This window comes from Megascapheus bottae, chromosome 7 (assembly GCF_031878675.1).
Source record: "Megascapheus bottae isolate mThoBot1 chromosome 7, mThoBot2.hap1, whole genome shotgun sequence".
Taxonomy (NCBI): domain Eukaryota; kingdom Metazoa; phylum Chordata; class Mammalia; order Rodentia; family Geomyidae; genus Megascapheus; species Megascapheus bottae.
This window is the reverse complement of record NC_143515.1, coordinates 6,123,336-6,142,520: the sequence shown is the minus strand read 5'-3', so window position 1 is coordinate 6,142,520 and position 19,185 is coordinate 6,123,336. Positions and strand designations below refer to the sequence as shown.

Genomic DNA, 19,185 nt, shown 5'->3' with positions numbered 1-19,185 from the left:
ACTCAGGGCCTGGACACAGTCCTTGGAGCTTTTTCAAAGCTAGCATTGTACTACTTGAGCCACAACACAGTTTCTGGCTTTTTCTGTGTATGTGGTACCTGGGAATCGAACCTAGGGCTTGTTGCATGCTAGGCAGGCACTCTACCACTAGGCTATGTTCCTAGCCCCTGACTTCTTTTTTAAAAAGAAATTAAAAACCCACTGTCAAATTTCTAATGAGAAGTGATTGAACTTTCCAGCAGCAGCTAAGTGAATATGACAATATAGATTTGCATACAGTTCTGTATATTCTTTTGCAACATTAAAGAAACTAACATTGGGGGCCGGGAGTTTGGCCTAGTGATAAGAGTGCTTTGTTTAGCATGCACGAAGACCTGGGTTTGATTCCTTGGCACCACATACATAGAAAAAGCCAGAAGTGGTGCTGTGGCTCAAGTAGTCCAGCCACAGGACTGGCAAAAAAAAAAAGGAAACATTGTTACCTCATTCAGTCAAAAACATCAACTTTTAATAATACACATAGCATTTTATTAATGCAGATGTAGTTTTATTTAGAAGCTTCTCATTTCCTGATGCACTTATACAAAAAATAATTACTATTCCCAACCTGTTTATCTTTCTTGTCTTTAAACTAGTCACTGTTTGGAACTTTGAGTAAAGAAATAAATTATGTGAATAGAGACCAATTTAAATAAGACTGGAAATGCATGTTTAAAATACTCACAAACCATAATGTTAACCTCCAAATATAATTCTTTAGCTATTTCCTTGATTCTTATTTAATTAATGATATTCCTCTGGTTTTCTGAGACTTTGATCTGCATGTTCACCAGTGTTTTCCTACAGCTTCATTGTTCATTACTTTCCTGACATTGCCAACCAGCTAACTCTAGTATTTTTTTTAACAAATCTATCTATCTATCTATCTATCTATCTATCTATCTATCTATCTATCTATCTATCATTCTGATTATGTTTGTACCTAAGGGTTGGAAATTAGAGAAAACATCAGCTTTTTAAGAAATCTATTAGAGATAATTTTTACAATTTTATGTGTCATATATTTTTTATTGTGTTTAATAGAAGGGTTACATGATATTTGCCAGATAGAAGGTGCATTAATTCACATACTCCTTTTTTTTAAATCATCAATTGAGTAAGATCAGATTTATCTCAAAGGCATTTAAGGCCATTGATAATGGGAGGTCGGGGCTTGGTGTTCCAGTCAGAATCAGAAGGCTTTACTAATGGCCTATGGGTAAACTGCAGAATAGCTGTTTTGATTCAATTTGATTTATAAAGATACACATTTTAAAGGATGTTTATATACTGTGATTTCTCTCTTGCAATATTCTCTTGCTGGTTAACTAAAATATCATTTAAGGCCCCATCTGTGGCTTTTTTTTTTTTTTTTCCATTTTAAGGTATGGGACCTGAAACAAGCAAGGGTCAGTAGCATCCACTATTAAAACATAACCTGAACTTCAGAATAGTTTCTCTACCTGTCCTTAGTTTGCTCAAGGAAGATTCTTATATTTTGTAAAATGTTTACTGCTCTCCAACGCTATTTCATGTTTGTCTATGTTAGAACCTCATTCAAATATAGTAAAAACTGGAGAGATAAATAGGAGGTTGAAAATATGTGGTAGGTAGCATGCTGGACCTGAGTGGGACTAGGATCAAGGAATTAGAATCCTAATTTTCCTGTCCAAATGATCATGCATGCTAGGGTAGCTTTTTTACATATTTCGGGTGTTTAGCTATTATTATTATTATTATTATTATTATTATTATTATTAAGGTTGATTATTCTCTTCTTACTGCAAAAGGGCCTCACCCATGTACACGTGCTCACCTGTGTACATACACACTCACCACACATTCCCTGGGACTGTTTGTTTGCAGGGAGTTGCCTGATACTGCTGTTTCCAGACCACAGCTTTCAGAATGCAGTCATTCCAGGTGCCTTCTGAATCTACTTATTAGTAGAAGCACAAATTGTATTTGTTTTATCTTAATGTAAAGCATGTTTTGGTTTTAGGTTTCGGGAGTTGGTGATCCATGCTTACTCTAAATTATTTAAGTGTATATTTAACTAATCAGAGCTCTCTGATCCTTTCTAATGAAACTTAACTTTTCTGGACTCTACAAACCTTCAGAGAAAGGCGTCCTCGTTTTTAAAGTCTCCATTAATTATGACAGCAATGTCTTAACAGAAGTGCCTCAGACACCTGGACTCTTGAGTTCTACTGGCCAATTTGAAATTTTTAGAAAAACTCTTACCAACACATTGGAGTTTTTTTGTTTGTTTTTTTAGATTAGGTATTCACCACCAAGTAAGTTCTCACTAAAGATAATCGGAGCAGTGGCTCTTGGTGCTCCAGTGAGGTGGTTCTAATGCTTTCTTTTTGGATAAATTGATTGCTGGGTAATTTCTGTGTGACAGGAGTATATCAGGCGGCAACTAGAAGAGGAGCAGCGGCACTTGGAAATTCTTCAGCAGCAGCTGCTCCAGGAGCAGGCCATGTTACTGGTAACGCCCCACCTCCGTCCTGATCCCTAGCGTTAGAGCTTGTTTGTCCCCCCCACAGCAAGCTGTGGTGGTAATCACTAGAACATTTCCATTTTGTTGTGGGTGGCCAGGCTCAGATGGAAACTTCACTGTGGTCATACTTCTTGAGCACAGTGCAAGGTGGCTTTTATGCGCTGATTTATTTATTAGTAAGTTAACAGTTCTCATGGTAGATAGGAAAGGTTTTGAATGGAACTTGGCATTCAGAGAATATACCAGAGCATGAGGGCTATTAGCTTACGACATGGGAGAAGTGTGTACACTGTTGAATCTGACATTTAATTTAATTTTCTCTCACTCTGTCCAGTGAAATGGTAGTTAGCAACAACTGTCAGATTTTTCCACAGGTAATATGTCATTTAAAATTTCTGTCATTTTGCTTTGCTCTAAAACAACAAACAAACAAAAAAAAAACTCTTAAAAAAAAATCAAGAACTAATCCAGAGAAGAGGTGAGCTCTTTAGTGTCCCAGAGATTCAGTGTTATCCTCTCCCTCTCCAAGGAGTGCCGATGGCGGGAGATGGAGGAGCACCGGCAGGCAGAGAGGCTCCAGAGGCAGTTGCAACAAGAACAAGCATATCTCCTATCTCTACAGCACGACCACAGGAGGCCGCACCCGCAGCACCCGCAGCAGCAGCAGCCACCACCGCAGCAGGAAAGGGGCAAGCCAAACTATCACGCTCCTGAGCCCAAACCCCACTACGAGCCTGCTGACAGAGCTCGAGAGGTATCTTCTTTCCTTCCTTCCATTGACAGGGGTCCTATGTTGTCTCTGCTATGAAAAGGGATCTGGTGACTAGTTAGACCCACGATGAGTTCAGGATGGGTCGTAGAGGTGAGCTAATTGCCTGACATTGATTTCTAGCTAATGGAGAATTGTCCAACATCTATCCTAGGGAGTGATTCTCCCTGCCTTCCCCCCCCACCCCCAAACTACCAGGGTTCCTCAAATGACAAATCTTAGAAGGATTGAAAGCTAAACTAAACAAAAAGGTTGTATGGCATTATTCTCTAAAATGTGAATGTGAAAAATGGTGATCCAGTCCAAAACTAGTATGAGAATGAAGGGCACCTTTAATCCAATTTGTTACTGAATCCATTGGAGCACTTGGATCACCAAAGCCTCAGTAGAATATAGCAAATTCACACTATTCTGGGATGCTAGGCAGAAGCAGCTGATACACATCCATCAGTATTGAGTCTGACCTGCAGGTGGCATCCTTTTACTGCATCTGCCTAACAGAGTCTAGGAACCAGTGCTTTCCTTGTTCTGAAATGCCTTTATTTTGGGAGGAATTAAATGTTTTAGATTCCTGATAATAACTTTTTAATCTATTAGTTAGTTGGCTGTGACAGATTAATTTTTTCTTAATTTTATCATTGTGTAGTCTAAAAACTCAAGGCATGGAAATTTTAGAAGCTACCTTGCTTAATATTTCTTTTTTCTGGAATTAGATCCCAGCTGTGCTTTATGCCTTTTTTTCTTGTAGCTGAAGATATCAAAAAACATCTCTTTACAGTTCTTTTCCTTTCAGAGTTTCTTTGGCAGGTCTGCTCTCCCCTACTAACATGGAGTTATGTCTTCTAATTCTCTGATGCAGGTGGAAGATAGATTTAGGAAAACTAACCACAGCTCCCCTGAAGCCCAGTCTAAGCAGACAGGCAGAGTATTGGAGCCAGCAGTGCCTTCCCGATCAGAGTCTTTTTCCAATGGCAACTCCGAGTCTGTGCATCCTGCCCTGCAGAGACCAGCGGAGCCACAGGTAGCATCAGCCAGCTTTGCTGTGGCGGAGAAGACTCTGTGGTGGCTTGCAAGCCACATTAAATTAATGTCATGTTAGAATAAGATAAGCAGGAGTAGCTTTGGATTAATAGCTGAGGACATACATATAGGAAAAGAAAACAATTTCTTTTTTTAAAAAGTATTTTTATGAGCTCTTAAAGGATGTCTAGAGTCAATGAATTCTTCAAATGTTTATACTTTTTCTGACTCAGATATGAAACCCGTCTGTCTTCTAAAACAGATGCTTTTTTCTTACAGTTTTCATGCTGATTTTTTTAAATGTTTTAAGTGTTTAGATTCTGGGGAAATGGCTGAAAGGCTTTAGAATCTGAACAAGATCTCATGGGTTAGGTGAATATTTCACTAGAGATTAGAGAAAGTCAGTCTGTCGTATCTGAGTGAGGTCATTCTATTAGAGTGCTGTGTTGGTGAAAAGAAAAGCTACTGTGCTCTTTGAAACAGAAAGCAGAGAGCAGAGACGACCTGAACAGATCTGAGAGTGCTCCAGTACTAATCCTGTGCTCTCTCCACCAGTAGTGAACATAACATTTAGATTTTCCCTGTTTGCGGCTGTGTAATCCAGACTGCTAAGCATAGGTTCCTAAACCCAGGTGCTCTTGACACAGGTGTTTGGATATGAAGGGAACAAAATGTAGTGCTTTTGAGTCAGAAGTAGTAGTAGCAGTGTTGTCAAAAGCACATTCATGTGGGAATTTGAATGAGCTTTATAGCAGCTGGGCCCATTAGATGATGGGGTACTCCAGTAGGAAAAAGTCAACAAAAAAGAAAGAGGAGCAGGACTGCTGGGTATGCTGTTATCCCTGTACTTGAGAACCTGAGGCAGGAAGACTGTCAGTTTCAGGCCAGTCTAAAATACATTTGGAGCAAATGGAGAAATAAAGGTGTAAGCCTCAGTATCACAGAGACAGGCATGGATGGTAGATGGGATGTTAGCTGCTTGTCAGGCCCCAGAGGACTTGAGTTGTTTCTTCAGAAGCTAGGCAGCTTAATGAAGATACAATTGAAGTATGTAAGAAAAAAAACTTTTGTTCTAGAAGGTAAAACAAATTAAAAGTCTTTATTTTTAAAGTTACCAACAGATTATAGAGAGTTCCTAGGTTGGGTAGAGCCTTCTGTTTTTGCCAGTATTGGGGCTTGAACTCAGGGCCTGGACACTATACCTGAGCTTTTTTATTGTTGTTGTTCAAGGCTATGGCTTTGCCCACTTTAGCCACAACTTCATTTCTGGCTATTTAGTAGTTGAGGACAAGAGTCTCATAAGACTTTCCTGCCCTGGCTAGGTGTTGGCCTCAAACCACCTATGATTTTATTTCATGATTGTTTTTATTGCCTAGACTTGCTTTTTTTCCTCCTATGCTAAAGTTTCTTGTGCTTAAAAACATACGTCTATGACATGTTCTTTGGGGGTAGCTACTCATGTGGAACTGTACTTGAAATCACATTTTTAATTAGCATTTCAGGTGGTTCTTTATTTGTATATTTTCTCTCTGAAAACCTTAAGTATATTAGTAGTATGAGGTTTTATCAATAACTGGGATTACTTGAATTTCACCTATAAATGATAGAAATTATTACCTAGAACTAACTACTTTTATCTGGCAAGATCAAACACATTATAAATTGATATTTTTTCATTAAATTCATTGATGTAATAGACATAACTAGAATTATGTAAATTACATTGTTGAACAAGTATTTTAAAATAGTAAGATAAGTTTAATGAAGGTATTTTATAGATTATTCCAGAGGTAATTTTTCCATTATGAAAGCAACTGAATAAACTCATTATTTTAAAATTTATCTAATAAGACAGTAGTCTTAATAGTTCAGTGATTCTGTGGTACTGAACATTTTCAAAGAAATCATAATTTTTTATAATAAGTTTGGATATATATAATCTAGCCATATGCCATAAGTATTGTAAGATTTGTAAATTTTTTTTAAATTAATGGTATATTTGACAAGCTGGCTGCTTCTAAGTTATGCTATTACATTCTGTCAAAGCATGAGGAGACTGTGTTTTGAGGAGACTGTGTTCACTTGTTGAATATACTGTGCTATTGCTTGGTCTGACCCTCACAGTGCCAGTAGTATGAGGGTAGTATGTAGGTTTGTGTGATTGGCAATGCTTTATCTCAAGTTTTTCCTACCTTTGTTAGCTCTGATGCAAATGTGCATACAGTGCCTTGTCCCCCTTTTAGTAGGTCTATAAATCTTCACATGGACTGCTATCTGCATGTTTTTTTCTGGATGTCAGGAATTTTCCTTATGTACATTTACTCTTTTATACATACTGTGTTCACCAGACCACCTGTATCTAAAAGCATAACTCATTTACTTGCTCCACTTGCCTAATACTGTATTGCCCCCATTTGCACTCCACCATGCCATTCCTGCTTTGGATTTGGTATTAACCAGAAAAGCCAGTTTTATGCAGAACGCATTGAATGTTTTGTGTTTTGTTTTCTTGTAAGGTACAGTGGTCCCACCTGGCATCTCTCAAGAACAATGTTTCCCCTGTCTCGAGATCCCATTCCTTCAGTGACCCTTCTCCTCCCAAATTTGCACACCACCATCTTCGTTCTCAGGACCCATGTCCACCTTCCCGCAGTGAGGTGCTCAATCAGAGCTCTGACTCTAAGTCAGAGGTACCCGACCCCACCCAAAAGGCTTGGTCTAGATCAGACAGTGACGAGGTGCCTCCAAGGGTAAGGAGCAGAAAGACAGATGTGTGCTGCTTTTCCTTTTTGTTAATCTAAAAAAATACTATTTATTTTTGTTGTGGGGTTGGTGGCTTCACCAGAATTAAAGGGGCAGTGAGATTTCAAAGGATCTTTTTACAGTGGGAAGAAATTTCTAGAGGTAGGCACTTATACTTAGCCAGTGGTCAGTTAATTTTTTATTGTTGCTGTGATCTCTGGTGTTAAACATATGGTAGCAAAATGATTTAAGAAAAAAATCCACAAAAAATACGCTTCTAAAAAAAATTGAATCTTACCTTACAAATTTGTGTGGAAGCTATACATGAACAACATCAGCAGTATCAGAATTTTCAGCAAAGGTGCTATGAGGAAAATTTAGCATGGAAATTTCAAAGAAAGTGATTTTTTTTCTTATAACAATTTAGTGTTTTTCTTTCACTTGGAACTTGCTTCCTCTGAATATTTTCTTGCTTCCTGCCAGTCTTTGCCTCCTGCTGATCCATTTGTAGACCATTGTTTGATTTCTTTGAGCTTATTTTCTTGGTTCTCACATTATCTCAGCAAAGTGCTGTTGTATGTCCCTGCTACCAGCTTCTGTCCAAACATCAGTCAGTGTTACAGGAGCATATAGAAAGACTGTGTGTCCTGGCTCCTTGGATACTTTTAAACAAATTCCCCTCACTCCCTTTCTATCAGCTGAGGGCTAGGGAAGAATTGGGGTGGGATGGGGGATGGGTCATAGGAAGGCCAGTATAAGGAGGACTGTGTGGAAAATGTTTTCATAGGAAATCTTTGCATCTTTTTCATGTTTTCAGTAATGTAATTACTGTATTTTCTACCTAAAGGTTCCTGTGAGAACAACATCTCGTTCCCCTGTTTTGTCCCGTCGGGACTCCCCACTGCAGGGCAGTGGACAGCAAAATAGCCAAGCAGGACAGAGAAATTCCACCAGGTAAAAGAAGAGTGACATAAGCTGTGTACTGCACAGTTTGCTGTTGGCTCCTAACACTGGAGTTCTTGGGAAAAGAGACTCAGTTTTATATCTAGACTTCTGTGTACACATCAGAAGGTCATAATACCCATTTAGTAATGTAGGGGTCAGTGCAAGAAACCAATAAAGAATAAGGGCCAAGTTCTCAGAGACTTAATTTCTATCTAAAGGAAGTTATAAGCCTTATAAAAGTGACAGACAAGTTACTAAAACATGTCAGTGATTACTAATAGTCTACAGTAAACTAGTGAATTAGCCAAATATTTATATTTATATAAATATATATTATTTTGGGGGTTTAGAGCTACTGTGTCTAAAATGGTAGCTATTAGCCACATGAGGCTTATTAAATTTGAATTTAACTTCATTAAAATGAAATAAAAATTAACTATGTTTCCTTAGTTATATCAGTGGCCAATAGCCACTTGTAAGTAGCAGCTAAATACTAGCTCAGATATCTGCCGTTTTCATGATTGTAGAAAAGTTCCATTTGCCAGCACTGTTGTGGGAAAGAAGACATCGTTATGTTGAGTGTTGTGTAACTTGATGGTCATTGAACCTCTGGGGCTGTCCTTTGCCACATGCATAATCTTAGTATAACTTGAAGTGGTAAGGCAGATGATGACTCAGTAGCTTCAGTGAGCCCATTAGCACTGATGGCCAAGGATTACTGTGTGTTCTCCTGTGACTAAATCAGATGTGTGCTGTGGGTCTGTCTTTGACAGGAACTCTGGCCCAGCTCATGCTTTCTGTAACATTCCCCATACTTATAGGGGTATACTGTGAAAACTCAGAATAGGAGAGTTGTGATGGATGGGTGACCATAGACACAAGATAACTTGTGTGTAATTATATAAGTGGTATTTTTCATAATATTAAGAACTCTAGTTATGAAAAAAGTGGCATTAGCAATATTATTTGGAATTTTAAAAATTATTTTTGATAGCTGAGATAAGAAATCTAGGAATAAAGTCATTATAACTTTGGGTAAATATAGTATTAAAAGATGTTTAAAAAACTACCTTCTTATGCCTGTATTTCATATGTCGTGCACAAGTTTATTGTATTTGTTGGGGATGATGCAGCAGGAGTTTTCTTTTCTTTCCTAACAGCAGTATTGAGCCCAGGCTCCTATGGGAGAGAGTGGAGAAGCTGGTTCCCCGGCCAGGCAGTGGAAGCTCCTCTGGGTCCAGCAACTCAGGATCCCAACCTGGGTCCCATCCTGGGTCTCAGAGTGGCTCTGGTGAACGCTTCAGAGTGAGATGTAGGTGATCTCGCCTTTGTCCTTTGCCTGTGAACAATCTTAGTCTATGTATTAGAAGTCCTATATAAAAGAACTGTACTTTTCCTATAGCTGTATATCATAAAAACAATGCTTTTGATTAGATTGCTAATGACATCAGTCTTATTATTTTTATTAGAAAGAGCTAAATGTTGAGCTTTACATATGCCTAGCACTGAGAGTACTTTTCAATTGAATGGGATTAACTGACTTATTGCCCAAGGTAATAACCTTGTTTATTACCTAAGATGTTATTTGAATCCATTTCTTCCAGTTTGGGCTTCAGGATTTATGCTGCCATTAGTATTAGTTATTGGTGACATATAATAGAAAGTAAAATCTCTATTTATGGTGTTTTGGGCATAGTAAAATATTTAACTAGGAGTACTTATTAAGTAGAGTGTGCTAGTTTTAGAGTTTACAGTAATGCCATCAGAAAGACTGCCAGAGGCAGGCCTCCTAGATTTCTTTTGCCCTGGGGTTCAGAATGTATGTTCAGTTCCGATTTCGCCATAAATGGGGCCAAAAAAGCAAGCTGTGGGTAAGCAGGGAGAAAGAGAAGGCAGGATTGGCTGGGACAGTTTTGTGGCATGAATCTGTTTATCTTACATATGTCTACCTTTTATACCTCTCAAAATTAACAGCATCATCCAAGTCAGAAGGTTCCCCATCTCAGCGCCTTGAAAATGCAACAAAAAAACCTGAAGACAAAAAAGAAGTGTTTAGACCTCTCAAGCCTGCTGTAAGAATTGCACAAAATCAGTCTTTCTTATTTCACACATGAGAGAGATCTTTGTATTGAAAATGTGGTTGAGTGGGCAGGAATAAAGTTCAGCAGTGTTTAACACACAAGAGACCCTGAGCTCAGTCTCCAGCACCACAACAGAAAGGGGCAGTTGAGGCCTGCAGTTCTTTTGGACCCCTCTTAGCTATTAGGAATTAGTAGGAATGTCTTAACATTCAGACACTTCTGTGCCTTCTCACCGAAGTCATCACATTTCCTATGAAAAGTTCTCAGTGGAATGAAACCTTTCTTTTGATGTTTCAATGTAAATTTTCTGTTCATTCAGCTTCACCCAGAAACACAGGACAAAGTGGTTTTTATTTAATGAAATTTCCTTCTAACAGAACACTTGATAAAAATAGACTAGAAATAAGAACTTCTTTATTGCTCTATTTACTTTAACTTTCAATTTTTAATGAGTTTGAGCATTTGCAGTAATAGCTTTTAAAATATACTTTTTAAAGTCAGCTTCTTAAACTCACCTTTGGCTTAAATTCTACCTTTTGGTCCCTGGGGCCATAGCTTTGACTGCTTCTTATACTTTCCCTGTCATATTTACCTGCTGTGTAACTGTGGATGTTCCTTGAAATTGTAAGATGGTTGAGTTTTGATTTCTTCTTGAACTGATTTCTGCACTTCTTCCTTTCCCCTCCGCTTTCTGTTCTTACTGCTGCGCCCCTTCCTGGACCCTGTGAAATTCTTGCACCCTGAAGGGTGAAGTGGTAAGCCCCTTCCCAGATGAGCTCCACCTCACTAGCTTGTTGACCACTAACCACAGCTTACATTCTACCAGTACCTCTTCCTCAGTTTGCCTTTAGTTCTTTCCTAGGTTTTAAAAACTTTGCCAAGCTTTTACAGCTTTAGCTTTCTTACTGGATAAAACGCTCCATAGTGTTACAATTAAATGTGGCTTTTTAAAAAGCTACAAGCAAAACACTTAAGACTTGTGGTCCCACGCTTGCTCGCTCTTATTTTAGAAGCTCAAGTTCAAACACAAAATGTATTCTCAAGTGCAAAGGAAGAAAAAACAATTTTAAAAGGTGTGTGTGTGTGTGTGTGTGTAGGGGAATACTTAGCTTAAAAAAATTCCCAAGTAGAAAGGTGAAATTTGAATTTAAGATTAAAATGTGGAGTATAATCACTCTTGAAATATCTGATAAATTGGTAAAAATCTTAAAATATCTCTGTCTAGAAGAGTGAAGGAAAGTGCAGCCCTTTGGGGGCTTCCCTCTCTCTCCCTTTCTGATGTTCACATTAACTGGCAGTATCATGGAGGAGTGAGGGTAATGCTGGAAAGAAGGCCTGGGAGGCATCCCAGATCCCCTGGCCTCTTGCCACTTTCTCCTGCATGGCGCTTTTCAGGAATGTGGCCAGTTACTAAGAACAGATTGAGACACAAATGGTATACTAGTACTCCTGTCATTCTTTTCTCAGGTTCCTTAATAAAAACTTGAGGAAACAGAAACTCAACAGTTTAAAAGATCTATTTAGTTAGAAGTTAGTTTTCAGATTAGCAGTTCCCTAGAAAGAAATTTGTTACATGGGCTGATGTCTTTAAATCAAAGCTCAAGATTCTGTCTATATAGTTGTTGATGTCAATTTTTTACCTTATATTTGAAAACAATACTCTCTTGCTACACGCATTATCATTTAACTTGTTTTAGAACATCCTTGACCTTCTATCTTTTTTTATTACCTATGTTTTCTCCCTTTCTACCTAAGCCATAAAAATTCATCTTCATTTAAAATGAGTAAATATATTTATATATTTATATGTATAGATATATATATATATATAATAGTTTTATGAAGTTGACATGGTAATTTATAGGGTTTCTCATCTCCTGTTTTCTTTCTATTCCTCGCTTCAGCTAACTCTTTCTTGTCTGCACTGCTTAGGATTTGACTGCACTGGCCAAAGAACTTCGAGCAGTGGAAGATGTGCGGCCACCTCACAAAGTGACGGACTACTCATCCTCCAGTGAGGAGTCGGGAACCACAGATGAGGAGGATGATGATGTGGAGCAGGAAGGGGCTGATGAGTCTACCTCGGGACCAGAGGACACCAGAGCAGCGTCAGTCCTTGGTGTTTTAGGGAGGATGAGAGTGTTCCACTGGGCTTTCTTTCACTGGCAGCCAGGCAGTCAATTAAACCTGTCACATGAGTCTCTGACCATTAGCCTGTAGTTTTGTTGTAATTGAAACAAGCTTTTGTTTCTGATTCCCTCTTTTCTCTGTGTGTGCGTATTAGTTGCCTCCTTGGAAGCATGTTATAGTAGGTACTTTTGTTTCCTTCCATTTAAAGATGTGACAGAAGGGAAATTCAATTTAGTACAACTCTTTTAATTGCCAAGCAATACTCTATAAACTATACTGCATGAAAATCTTCCTGCATTTTCATCTGAACCTTGACTGAGAAAGGTGAAAAGAATTTCAACAGGAAGCCCTCAACTTCCAGAAGTAGTTCCCTTCATATCTGATTTTCTCCTCAGGTCATCTCTGAATTTGAGCAATGGTGAAACGGAATCTGTGAAGACCATGATTGTTCATGATGATGTTGAAAGCGAACCGGCAGTGACCCCATCCAAGGAGGGCACTCTAATTGTCCGCCAGGTACCCGTGTCTCCCTCCCGTTGTCAGAGGCTGAGCTTCTCCTGTAGTCATTAACCCACTTGCTCATTCACTCACTCATGCTGTTTCTACATCATCATCTGTTTTCATGTTAACAAGGCCCTGAAGGTAGGGTGTCTGGGGCTAGGGAGGCAGGTATGTGCTGCATGCCACTCAGGTAGCCAGTAGTCTTCCACCCCACATTGCTGCTCTTCTGCATGCCTGCAGCAGCCCTCATTCAAGCACCACGCTAAGTTTCACGGTCTGTGTCTGAATAGTCAGGGAATCCTCCGCAGGCTCACAAGAGTGAGGGCACAGATTGGGAGCCTGTGGTCAGCAGCCATTAGAGGCTCTCCTGAGAGTGCCCCGCTCTCAGTGTCTCTGGTGCTGCCGCAGGAACAAATCAGGCAGGGAAAGTCTAGCCCCAGCCCTATAGAGACTCTTGGCACCAAGGTCAGGAGGTCTCTCTTCTGTGTCAGTCTTTTCCCACTTGTTGAGGAATTAAATGTATGCTATAAGTATATTCAGTTTGGATCAGTAGTTTTCTAGCATTCTTAGCTTTGGCTTCATCCAAGTGATATGCTCCTCATTGAAATAGGACAGGACACTGAGATGGCCTTTGGGACTTTGTCCTGAGCGTGTTTTATGCTATGGTGGTGCATTTGGATGGAAAGTAGATGGGAAAGTCCAGGACTCGAAGAAGCCACAGGGTACTCTCTAGAGTTTTAGAAAGAAGATTTACAAATGAAAGTAAGGGATAATTGCCTGCAGCCAGCTCATGGCACAGATGACCCAGTGAAGCATGTCTCGCTTGAGTTGTGTGGCCACCAGATGCAGTACTTTGAAGTCTGTTGGCTCAATGCATTTTAGTGAGGAAGTATGAGCAATTTAGACTAATTTCCTTAGTCTCTCCTTGGAAATTTAACAGTTTGCAAAGTTACACAGCACCTTAAACAAAGCAGTTATCTGTAGGGTTGGAGGCAATGTCAGCAGCGCTTGAGCGAGACCAGTATGCCTGTTTTTTCTACAGAGTACAGTTGACCAAAAGCGTGCCAGCCATCATGAGAGCAATGGCTTTGCCGGTCGCATTCACCTCTTGCCAGATCTCTTACAGCAAAGCCATTCCTCCTCCACTTCCTCCACCTCCTCCTCCCCATCCTCCAGCCAGCCGACACCCACCATGTCCCCACAGACACCCCAGGACAAGCTCACTGCTAATGAGGTATGTCTCACATCACAGCTGGCTGCTTTCCTGGGGTTAGACCGGCATTGCCTAAGAGCTAGTTTGCAAAGGAGTCCTTCCCAACACCCTCTCTCCTTCCCTACCCCTGCTTTCTTCTGTCACCTACCCTCTTCCCAATCCCCCAAGTAACATGTTTCAGATCTGCATACAGACCCCTTAACCCTAGAAGGATTTCCTCCCTTGCTAGTTCACCATTTACTTTCTCTAGATAAGTGTAGTTGCATGGCTTTCTTTATTCAGTTATTTTTCTAAACCTAAATGAAATGATTGCTGTGTTCTCAGATCCATTGTGTATTTGGCATGAAATTCTTATAGATATTGTGAAATCCACCTTTTCATTTTCTTTTTACAATAAGTGAAGTATAGAAAAATTTGGTTATTCAGACTTGGACCTACCAGCACAAACTTGACTTGTATGAGATCTCCTTCAAACAAGCTTTATTTAGTATTTTGTTTTGTTTTTGTTTCTGTTTCTATTGAGAGGGAGGGAGTTTGCTGCTTGGTTATCGTACTTGTTTTCACCAACTCTTATAAAAGGGTGTTTTTCCTTGAAATTTAGCCATTCAGTTTTAAGAGGAAGCCAACGGCTTTGGGGGGCAATCTAGGAAAACATTAAGCAATGACCGAGATCTGAATGTGCTTTTAGATTTTGTATGAAAAGTCCTGTGCATTTGTGGCATCGCTATGTTGTGTGGTTGAGTATTAGCTGGATGATTTTTTTGTTCTTTGAGTATGGTCCTGTCCAAGAGCAGTGACAGTCTGCCTTGATCACCCTGTACTTAATGCAGTAATCTGACTTCCCAGATGAGACTTTAGTGCACTGTCTAACCGTTGAGGGGGTCAGAACTGGCCTATCACTTCAGCCAGTCTTGTTAATGTAAACCCTATACTGACTGACTGACTGCTGCTCCTGCTTTGGTTTTCTCATAGGAAAGAATCAGAAAAGTCCTTTCCTAAGTTGCATATGCAAGTTGACTGCTTCCTGAGTTCAGCATTAGATTGGCCATTGGTTGGGTCAGTCCTTGCTCCTGAGGGCAGGAGAAATAAATGCCTGTGAGGTGGCACACAAGTCAAGTGGGGAGCTTAGGAGAGGGCTAGGGCAGGAGGACATGGTAATTTCAGGTGCCCATGACCAGTGAAATGGTACAGGACAAAAGTGCTGCATCAGATATGTTCTTTTTTTTTCCCTGAGATATATGCATTCCACTTACACTCACATAACTCCTTCTTATATTATATTTTGCACACTATTCCATTTTACTATATTTTACTATAACCCTTAACTCACTAAACTGGCAAGTTTATTTTCCCTTTGTTTTGTTTTTAATCATCATTACATTTCCACTTAACAATTTGTTTCACTTTTTGTGTCTTTTTCTTTTCTTTTTCTCTTTTTTTTTTTGTGTTAAGTTACATTATTAACCAAACACTAGTGCTCCTAAAAGATCCCAGAAGATATGCCTTACTTTGTCGCTCGCACCTTTCACTTACGAGCCCCTTGGGTATGGGTCTTATGGTGATGCACCTAAACAGAGAGGAGCCCAAACTCCTGGAGTTTTCTGGCTGAAAGCCCAGTTTAAAATACATAGAATAAAATTCTGTTTGTATTCCAATATAAATAAATTGGACTTTTGTAGGCAAGTAGATATATTCAAAAGGTGATGAATTGAGATCAAGACATCTCAGGTTTCATTTAGGAATTTACATTGTAATCATTTTATTTTTAAAGAAATAGCTAGGAGTCCAAAGTATCAATTTGGTTAGTAGTTTGCAGCCTCAGTGTCAGAAATTTGCTTCTTTCTGGCAGATGCTTGGCTGCCAGGTGAAATGGGCTGTGGTTTGTTGGTAGGGGGTGTGTACATGGAGGCTCCCTGTAGGAATGATTTGGGGGAATAATGCGGGAAGACCAGAGTTTGGATTGGGAATAGTATAGAAACGGATTGAAATGTTTTTTAATGTTCACTTTTTAAATGTCATTTGTATTAATGAAATTGAAATTTACATTGCAGACTCAGTCCGCTAGTAGCACACTCCAGAAACACAAATCTTCCTCCTCCTTTACACCTTTTATAGACCCCAGATTACTACAAATTTCTCCATCTAGTGGAACAACAGTAACGTCTGTGGGTAAGTAACAGCAGCAACAAGAAAGTAGGCAAAACAGGACTTGGTCGGTCCCTTTACATAGTTCTTTCAGATGGCTTACGCGTAGTTTGTTGACAGGCACAGTTTTCAAGTCCAGAAGCCTTCTATCCCACTTGCATTGCCTTATTTATAGTGAGCTACGTAGTCTATTTCCATATGCATTTCTTGCAGAATGTCAGTTGGAGTATATGAATAGTAGCTTGTCGTATAGTGGAGGAGGGAGACAGGAGTAGTATGTGTGTATAGAAAATAATTTCAAATGTATTGTATTTCAGTAGGATTTTCCTGTGATGGAATAAGACCTGAAGCCATAAGGCAAGATCCTACTAGGAAGGGCTCAGTGGTCAATGTGAATCCTACCAACACTAGGCCACAGAGCGATACCCCCGAAATTCGTAAATATAAGAAGAGGTTTAACTCGGAGATTCTGTGTGCTGCCTTATGGGGTAGGTATCTGTCTGCTGCCATTTTTTTGGAAGGGAAGATTATTATTTATTTTTTAGAAAATAACCTTTGAATGGTTGTGGAGGCTTCTGGGGGGTGGATGGGGGGAAAGAAAGGCTAATGAGTTCTGTGGTTCTCCTCCTATGGCTAAGTGTGCATTAGTAGGATTGGGTGTGCATGCTGTGTCTGGAGTCATTTTGGTAATTTGGGCATTGGAGTTTCTTTACATAAAGGGGAGCTATGAAAGGATGAAGCAGCACTGGCCCATGTTTGGATGAAGTTCATTTAGGTACTTTGCTTTTTTTAAATTTATTTTAATTTGTGTTTGTTTGTTTCAGTTCAGGGGCTTGAACTCAGGGTCAGAGCACTGTCTCTGAGCAAGGTTAATGCTCTACTACTTTAGCCACAGCTCCACTTCGAGGTTTTTTGCAGTTCGTTGGAAATAAGAGTGTAACTGACTTTTCTGCTCTGTTTGGCCTCCACAATCCGCAGGTGTCTGCCTCCTGAGTAGCTAGAATTGTTGGTGTGAGATATCAGCCTCTGGGTTAGATGCTTTAAGTGCTAGAATTTGTTTTTCCCCTTGTTTTCTGTAACTTAGGCCTAGCAGCTAAACAAAACTTAAATCAGTTTCTGGTCAAAAATCTGTAGGAGAAACGTTGAGACAAAGGGTGAACTAATTTAGCAGTGATACTCAGTAGACACTATGGTGGAAATGAACTATATAATTTGGATGGGAGAAAGGGGCCAGGTGGGAAAAAACTGGGAGAAAATGAGAGTGGGTAACACCATTCAAAAAGAAATATACTCATACCTAACTTCGGTAACTGTATCCACTCTGTATATCACTTTTAGAATAAAAATGTAAAATAAAAAAGTTCTAGGGAGAGAATAATGAAAATAAATTAAGAAAGAAGGACTGTTGATCCATAGCTGCCCTGCCTGTGTTTGTGCAACGTTGGAGAACTCAGAACCTTATTCATGAGATGGTGCCATCTCTGTCGTCTCCAGTGCTGCAGCGTAACTTTCTGCTAGCTCTTCGCCTGCATTTGTCCTTATTTTATATTCTAGCTCATGCTTTGTTTTTTTTTTTCCTGCAGTCAACACTATACTTAAGTATTTTTAATGAGAAAATAGTCTCTTATTCCTTTGGTGTTAAACATGTAACTGAGTAGAATGTTTGAGAGATCCATTGGGTTGACTTCCACTGTCCCTGCTCCCCAAGTATATTCCTTAAGTATCAGTCACATTCCCACAATGGTGAATCAACTCTCCTTTTCCTCACTGTCAGAATACTTACACATAGCCAGCCATTCTCTTTGCTATTGTATGTATGGAAATCAATGGAGTTGATAGGAAGCTCACAACTTTCATCTTTTGAACATCACTGTGTTCCTGTTACTACTTTTGTTGAAGAAGGGGCCCTGTTCTTCGTATTTGTACTTTAACCTACCCTTGGATTCTCTCTCTCTTGCTCGCTCTCACTCTTTTGCCAGTCCTGGGGCTTGAACTTAGTGCTTGAGCTCTGTCCTTGGGCTTTCTCAAGGCTAGATCTCTACCACTTAAGCCATAGCACCATTTCCAGCTTTTTTCTAAGTATGTGATATGGAGAAATCGAACCTGGGTCTTCATGCATGCTGGGCAAGCACTCTACCATTAGGCCAAACTCCCAGCCCCACTTGGCTTCTCTTTTGCCTTGTTACCAAGTTCCTATTTAGCTCTTCTTTCAAGGGTGTTGGAGCAGTTGTCAATACCTGTTAGAAACATTTGAACTTCGCCGTTATTTTATATCAGGATTTCTGCCTTTGTCGCTACTAAACTCTGTGATGATCGTGTCATAAGGCTTTTTCTTTATTATCTACTAAAGTGTAAAGAGTAGCTTTTGCAGGGATAAGGATTACATGACAGCCCCTGGTACAGCATCCACAGTGTTTTTTTTCTCAGTAAATGTCAGTTGTCATCATTTCAGGGACTAGAGGTGCTTATCATTCTAGTGTATAGTAAAGGATTTTTAACAAGGAGTATCTATATGCTCAAAATTTCTTATATTGCATTCAATGTGTGTGTCAGCACATTGTAGGTAGGTAATGACTGATGTTTATCAGATGACATCGTTTAATCCAGAATAGATATGTTTGGTCAGAGTTTTACATTTCTCCAATGCTTTAGGAGATTCCAGGCTCTTTCTATGTACATACTCTTGACTGTTGAATTTTTTTGATGATTTTTTTAAATTAACTAGACATTTTCTAAAACTTTTTTTCCCCTAATTAGCTTCTTTGATACATCTAAGAAAAGTGAGGAGTATCTCAATTCCTTATTTTAAAAAATGCAGTGAAGCTTCCTGGCACCAGTGGCTCACACCTATAGCTGCTAAAGTGGCTGAAATCAGAGAATCTTGTTTCAAAACCAGCCTGGGTAGAATTGTCTTTTAAGACTCAGTCTCCAAAATAACTATGAAAAAGCAAGACTGGAGGCATGGCTCAAGTTGGTAGAATGAGCAAAAAAGATTGAGTCCCAGAATTCAAGCCGCAGTACTGGCACAAAAAGGTGAGGGGGAGGGAGATGCAGTGCAGCTTCCCATTTTATCATCATGTAGATGAGTTAGAGA

The 19,185-nt window shown here is 39.5% G+C and overlaps 1 protein-coding gene across 35 annotated transcripts in view; it reads left to right on the top strand.

Moving 5' to 3' along the window:
• Map4k4 (mitogen-activated protein kinase kinase kinase kinase 4) overlaps positions 1 to 19,185 on the top strand; it is a 168,224-nt gene that overhangs the window by 136,819 nt on the left and 12,220 nt on the right. The window contains exons 14-25 of one of the 35 annotated variants that reach the window (XM_090336316.1): positions 2,447 to 2,533; positions 3,168 to 3,299; positions 4,174 to 4,335; positions 6,851 to 7,084; positions 7,924 to 8,030; positions 9,185 to 9,333; positions 9,996 to 10,093; positions 12,035 to 12,210; positions 12,628 to 12,748; positions 13,776 to 13,967; positions 15,998 to 16,115; positions 16,409 to 16,579. In XM_090336316.1, coding sequence (XP_090192442.1) covers positions 2,447 to 2,533; positions 3,168 to 3,299; positions 4,174 to 4,335; positions 6,851 to 7,084; positions 7,924 to 8,030; positions 9,185 to 9,333; positions 9,996 to 10,093; positions 12,035 to 12,210; positions 12,628 to 12,748; positions 13,776 to 13,967; positions 15,998 to 16,115; positions 16,409 to 16,579 — 1,747 coding nt within the window. Of the gene's footprint in view, positions 1 to 2,446; positions 2,534 to 3,074; positions 3,300 to 4,173; positions 4,336 to 6,850; positions 7,085 to 7,923; positions 8,031 to 9,181; positions 9,334 to 9,995; positions 10,094 to 12,034; positions 12,211 to 12,627; positions 12,749 to 13,775; positions 13,968 to 15,997; positions 16,116 to 16,408; positions 16,580 to 19,185 lie in introns of all 35 variants that reach the window. The other 34 variants (XM_090336315.1, XM_090336313.1, XM_090336310.1 and 31 more) reach the window with 34 other exon arrangements.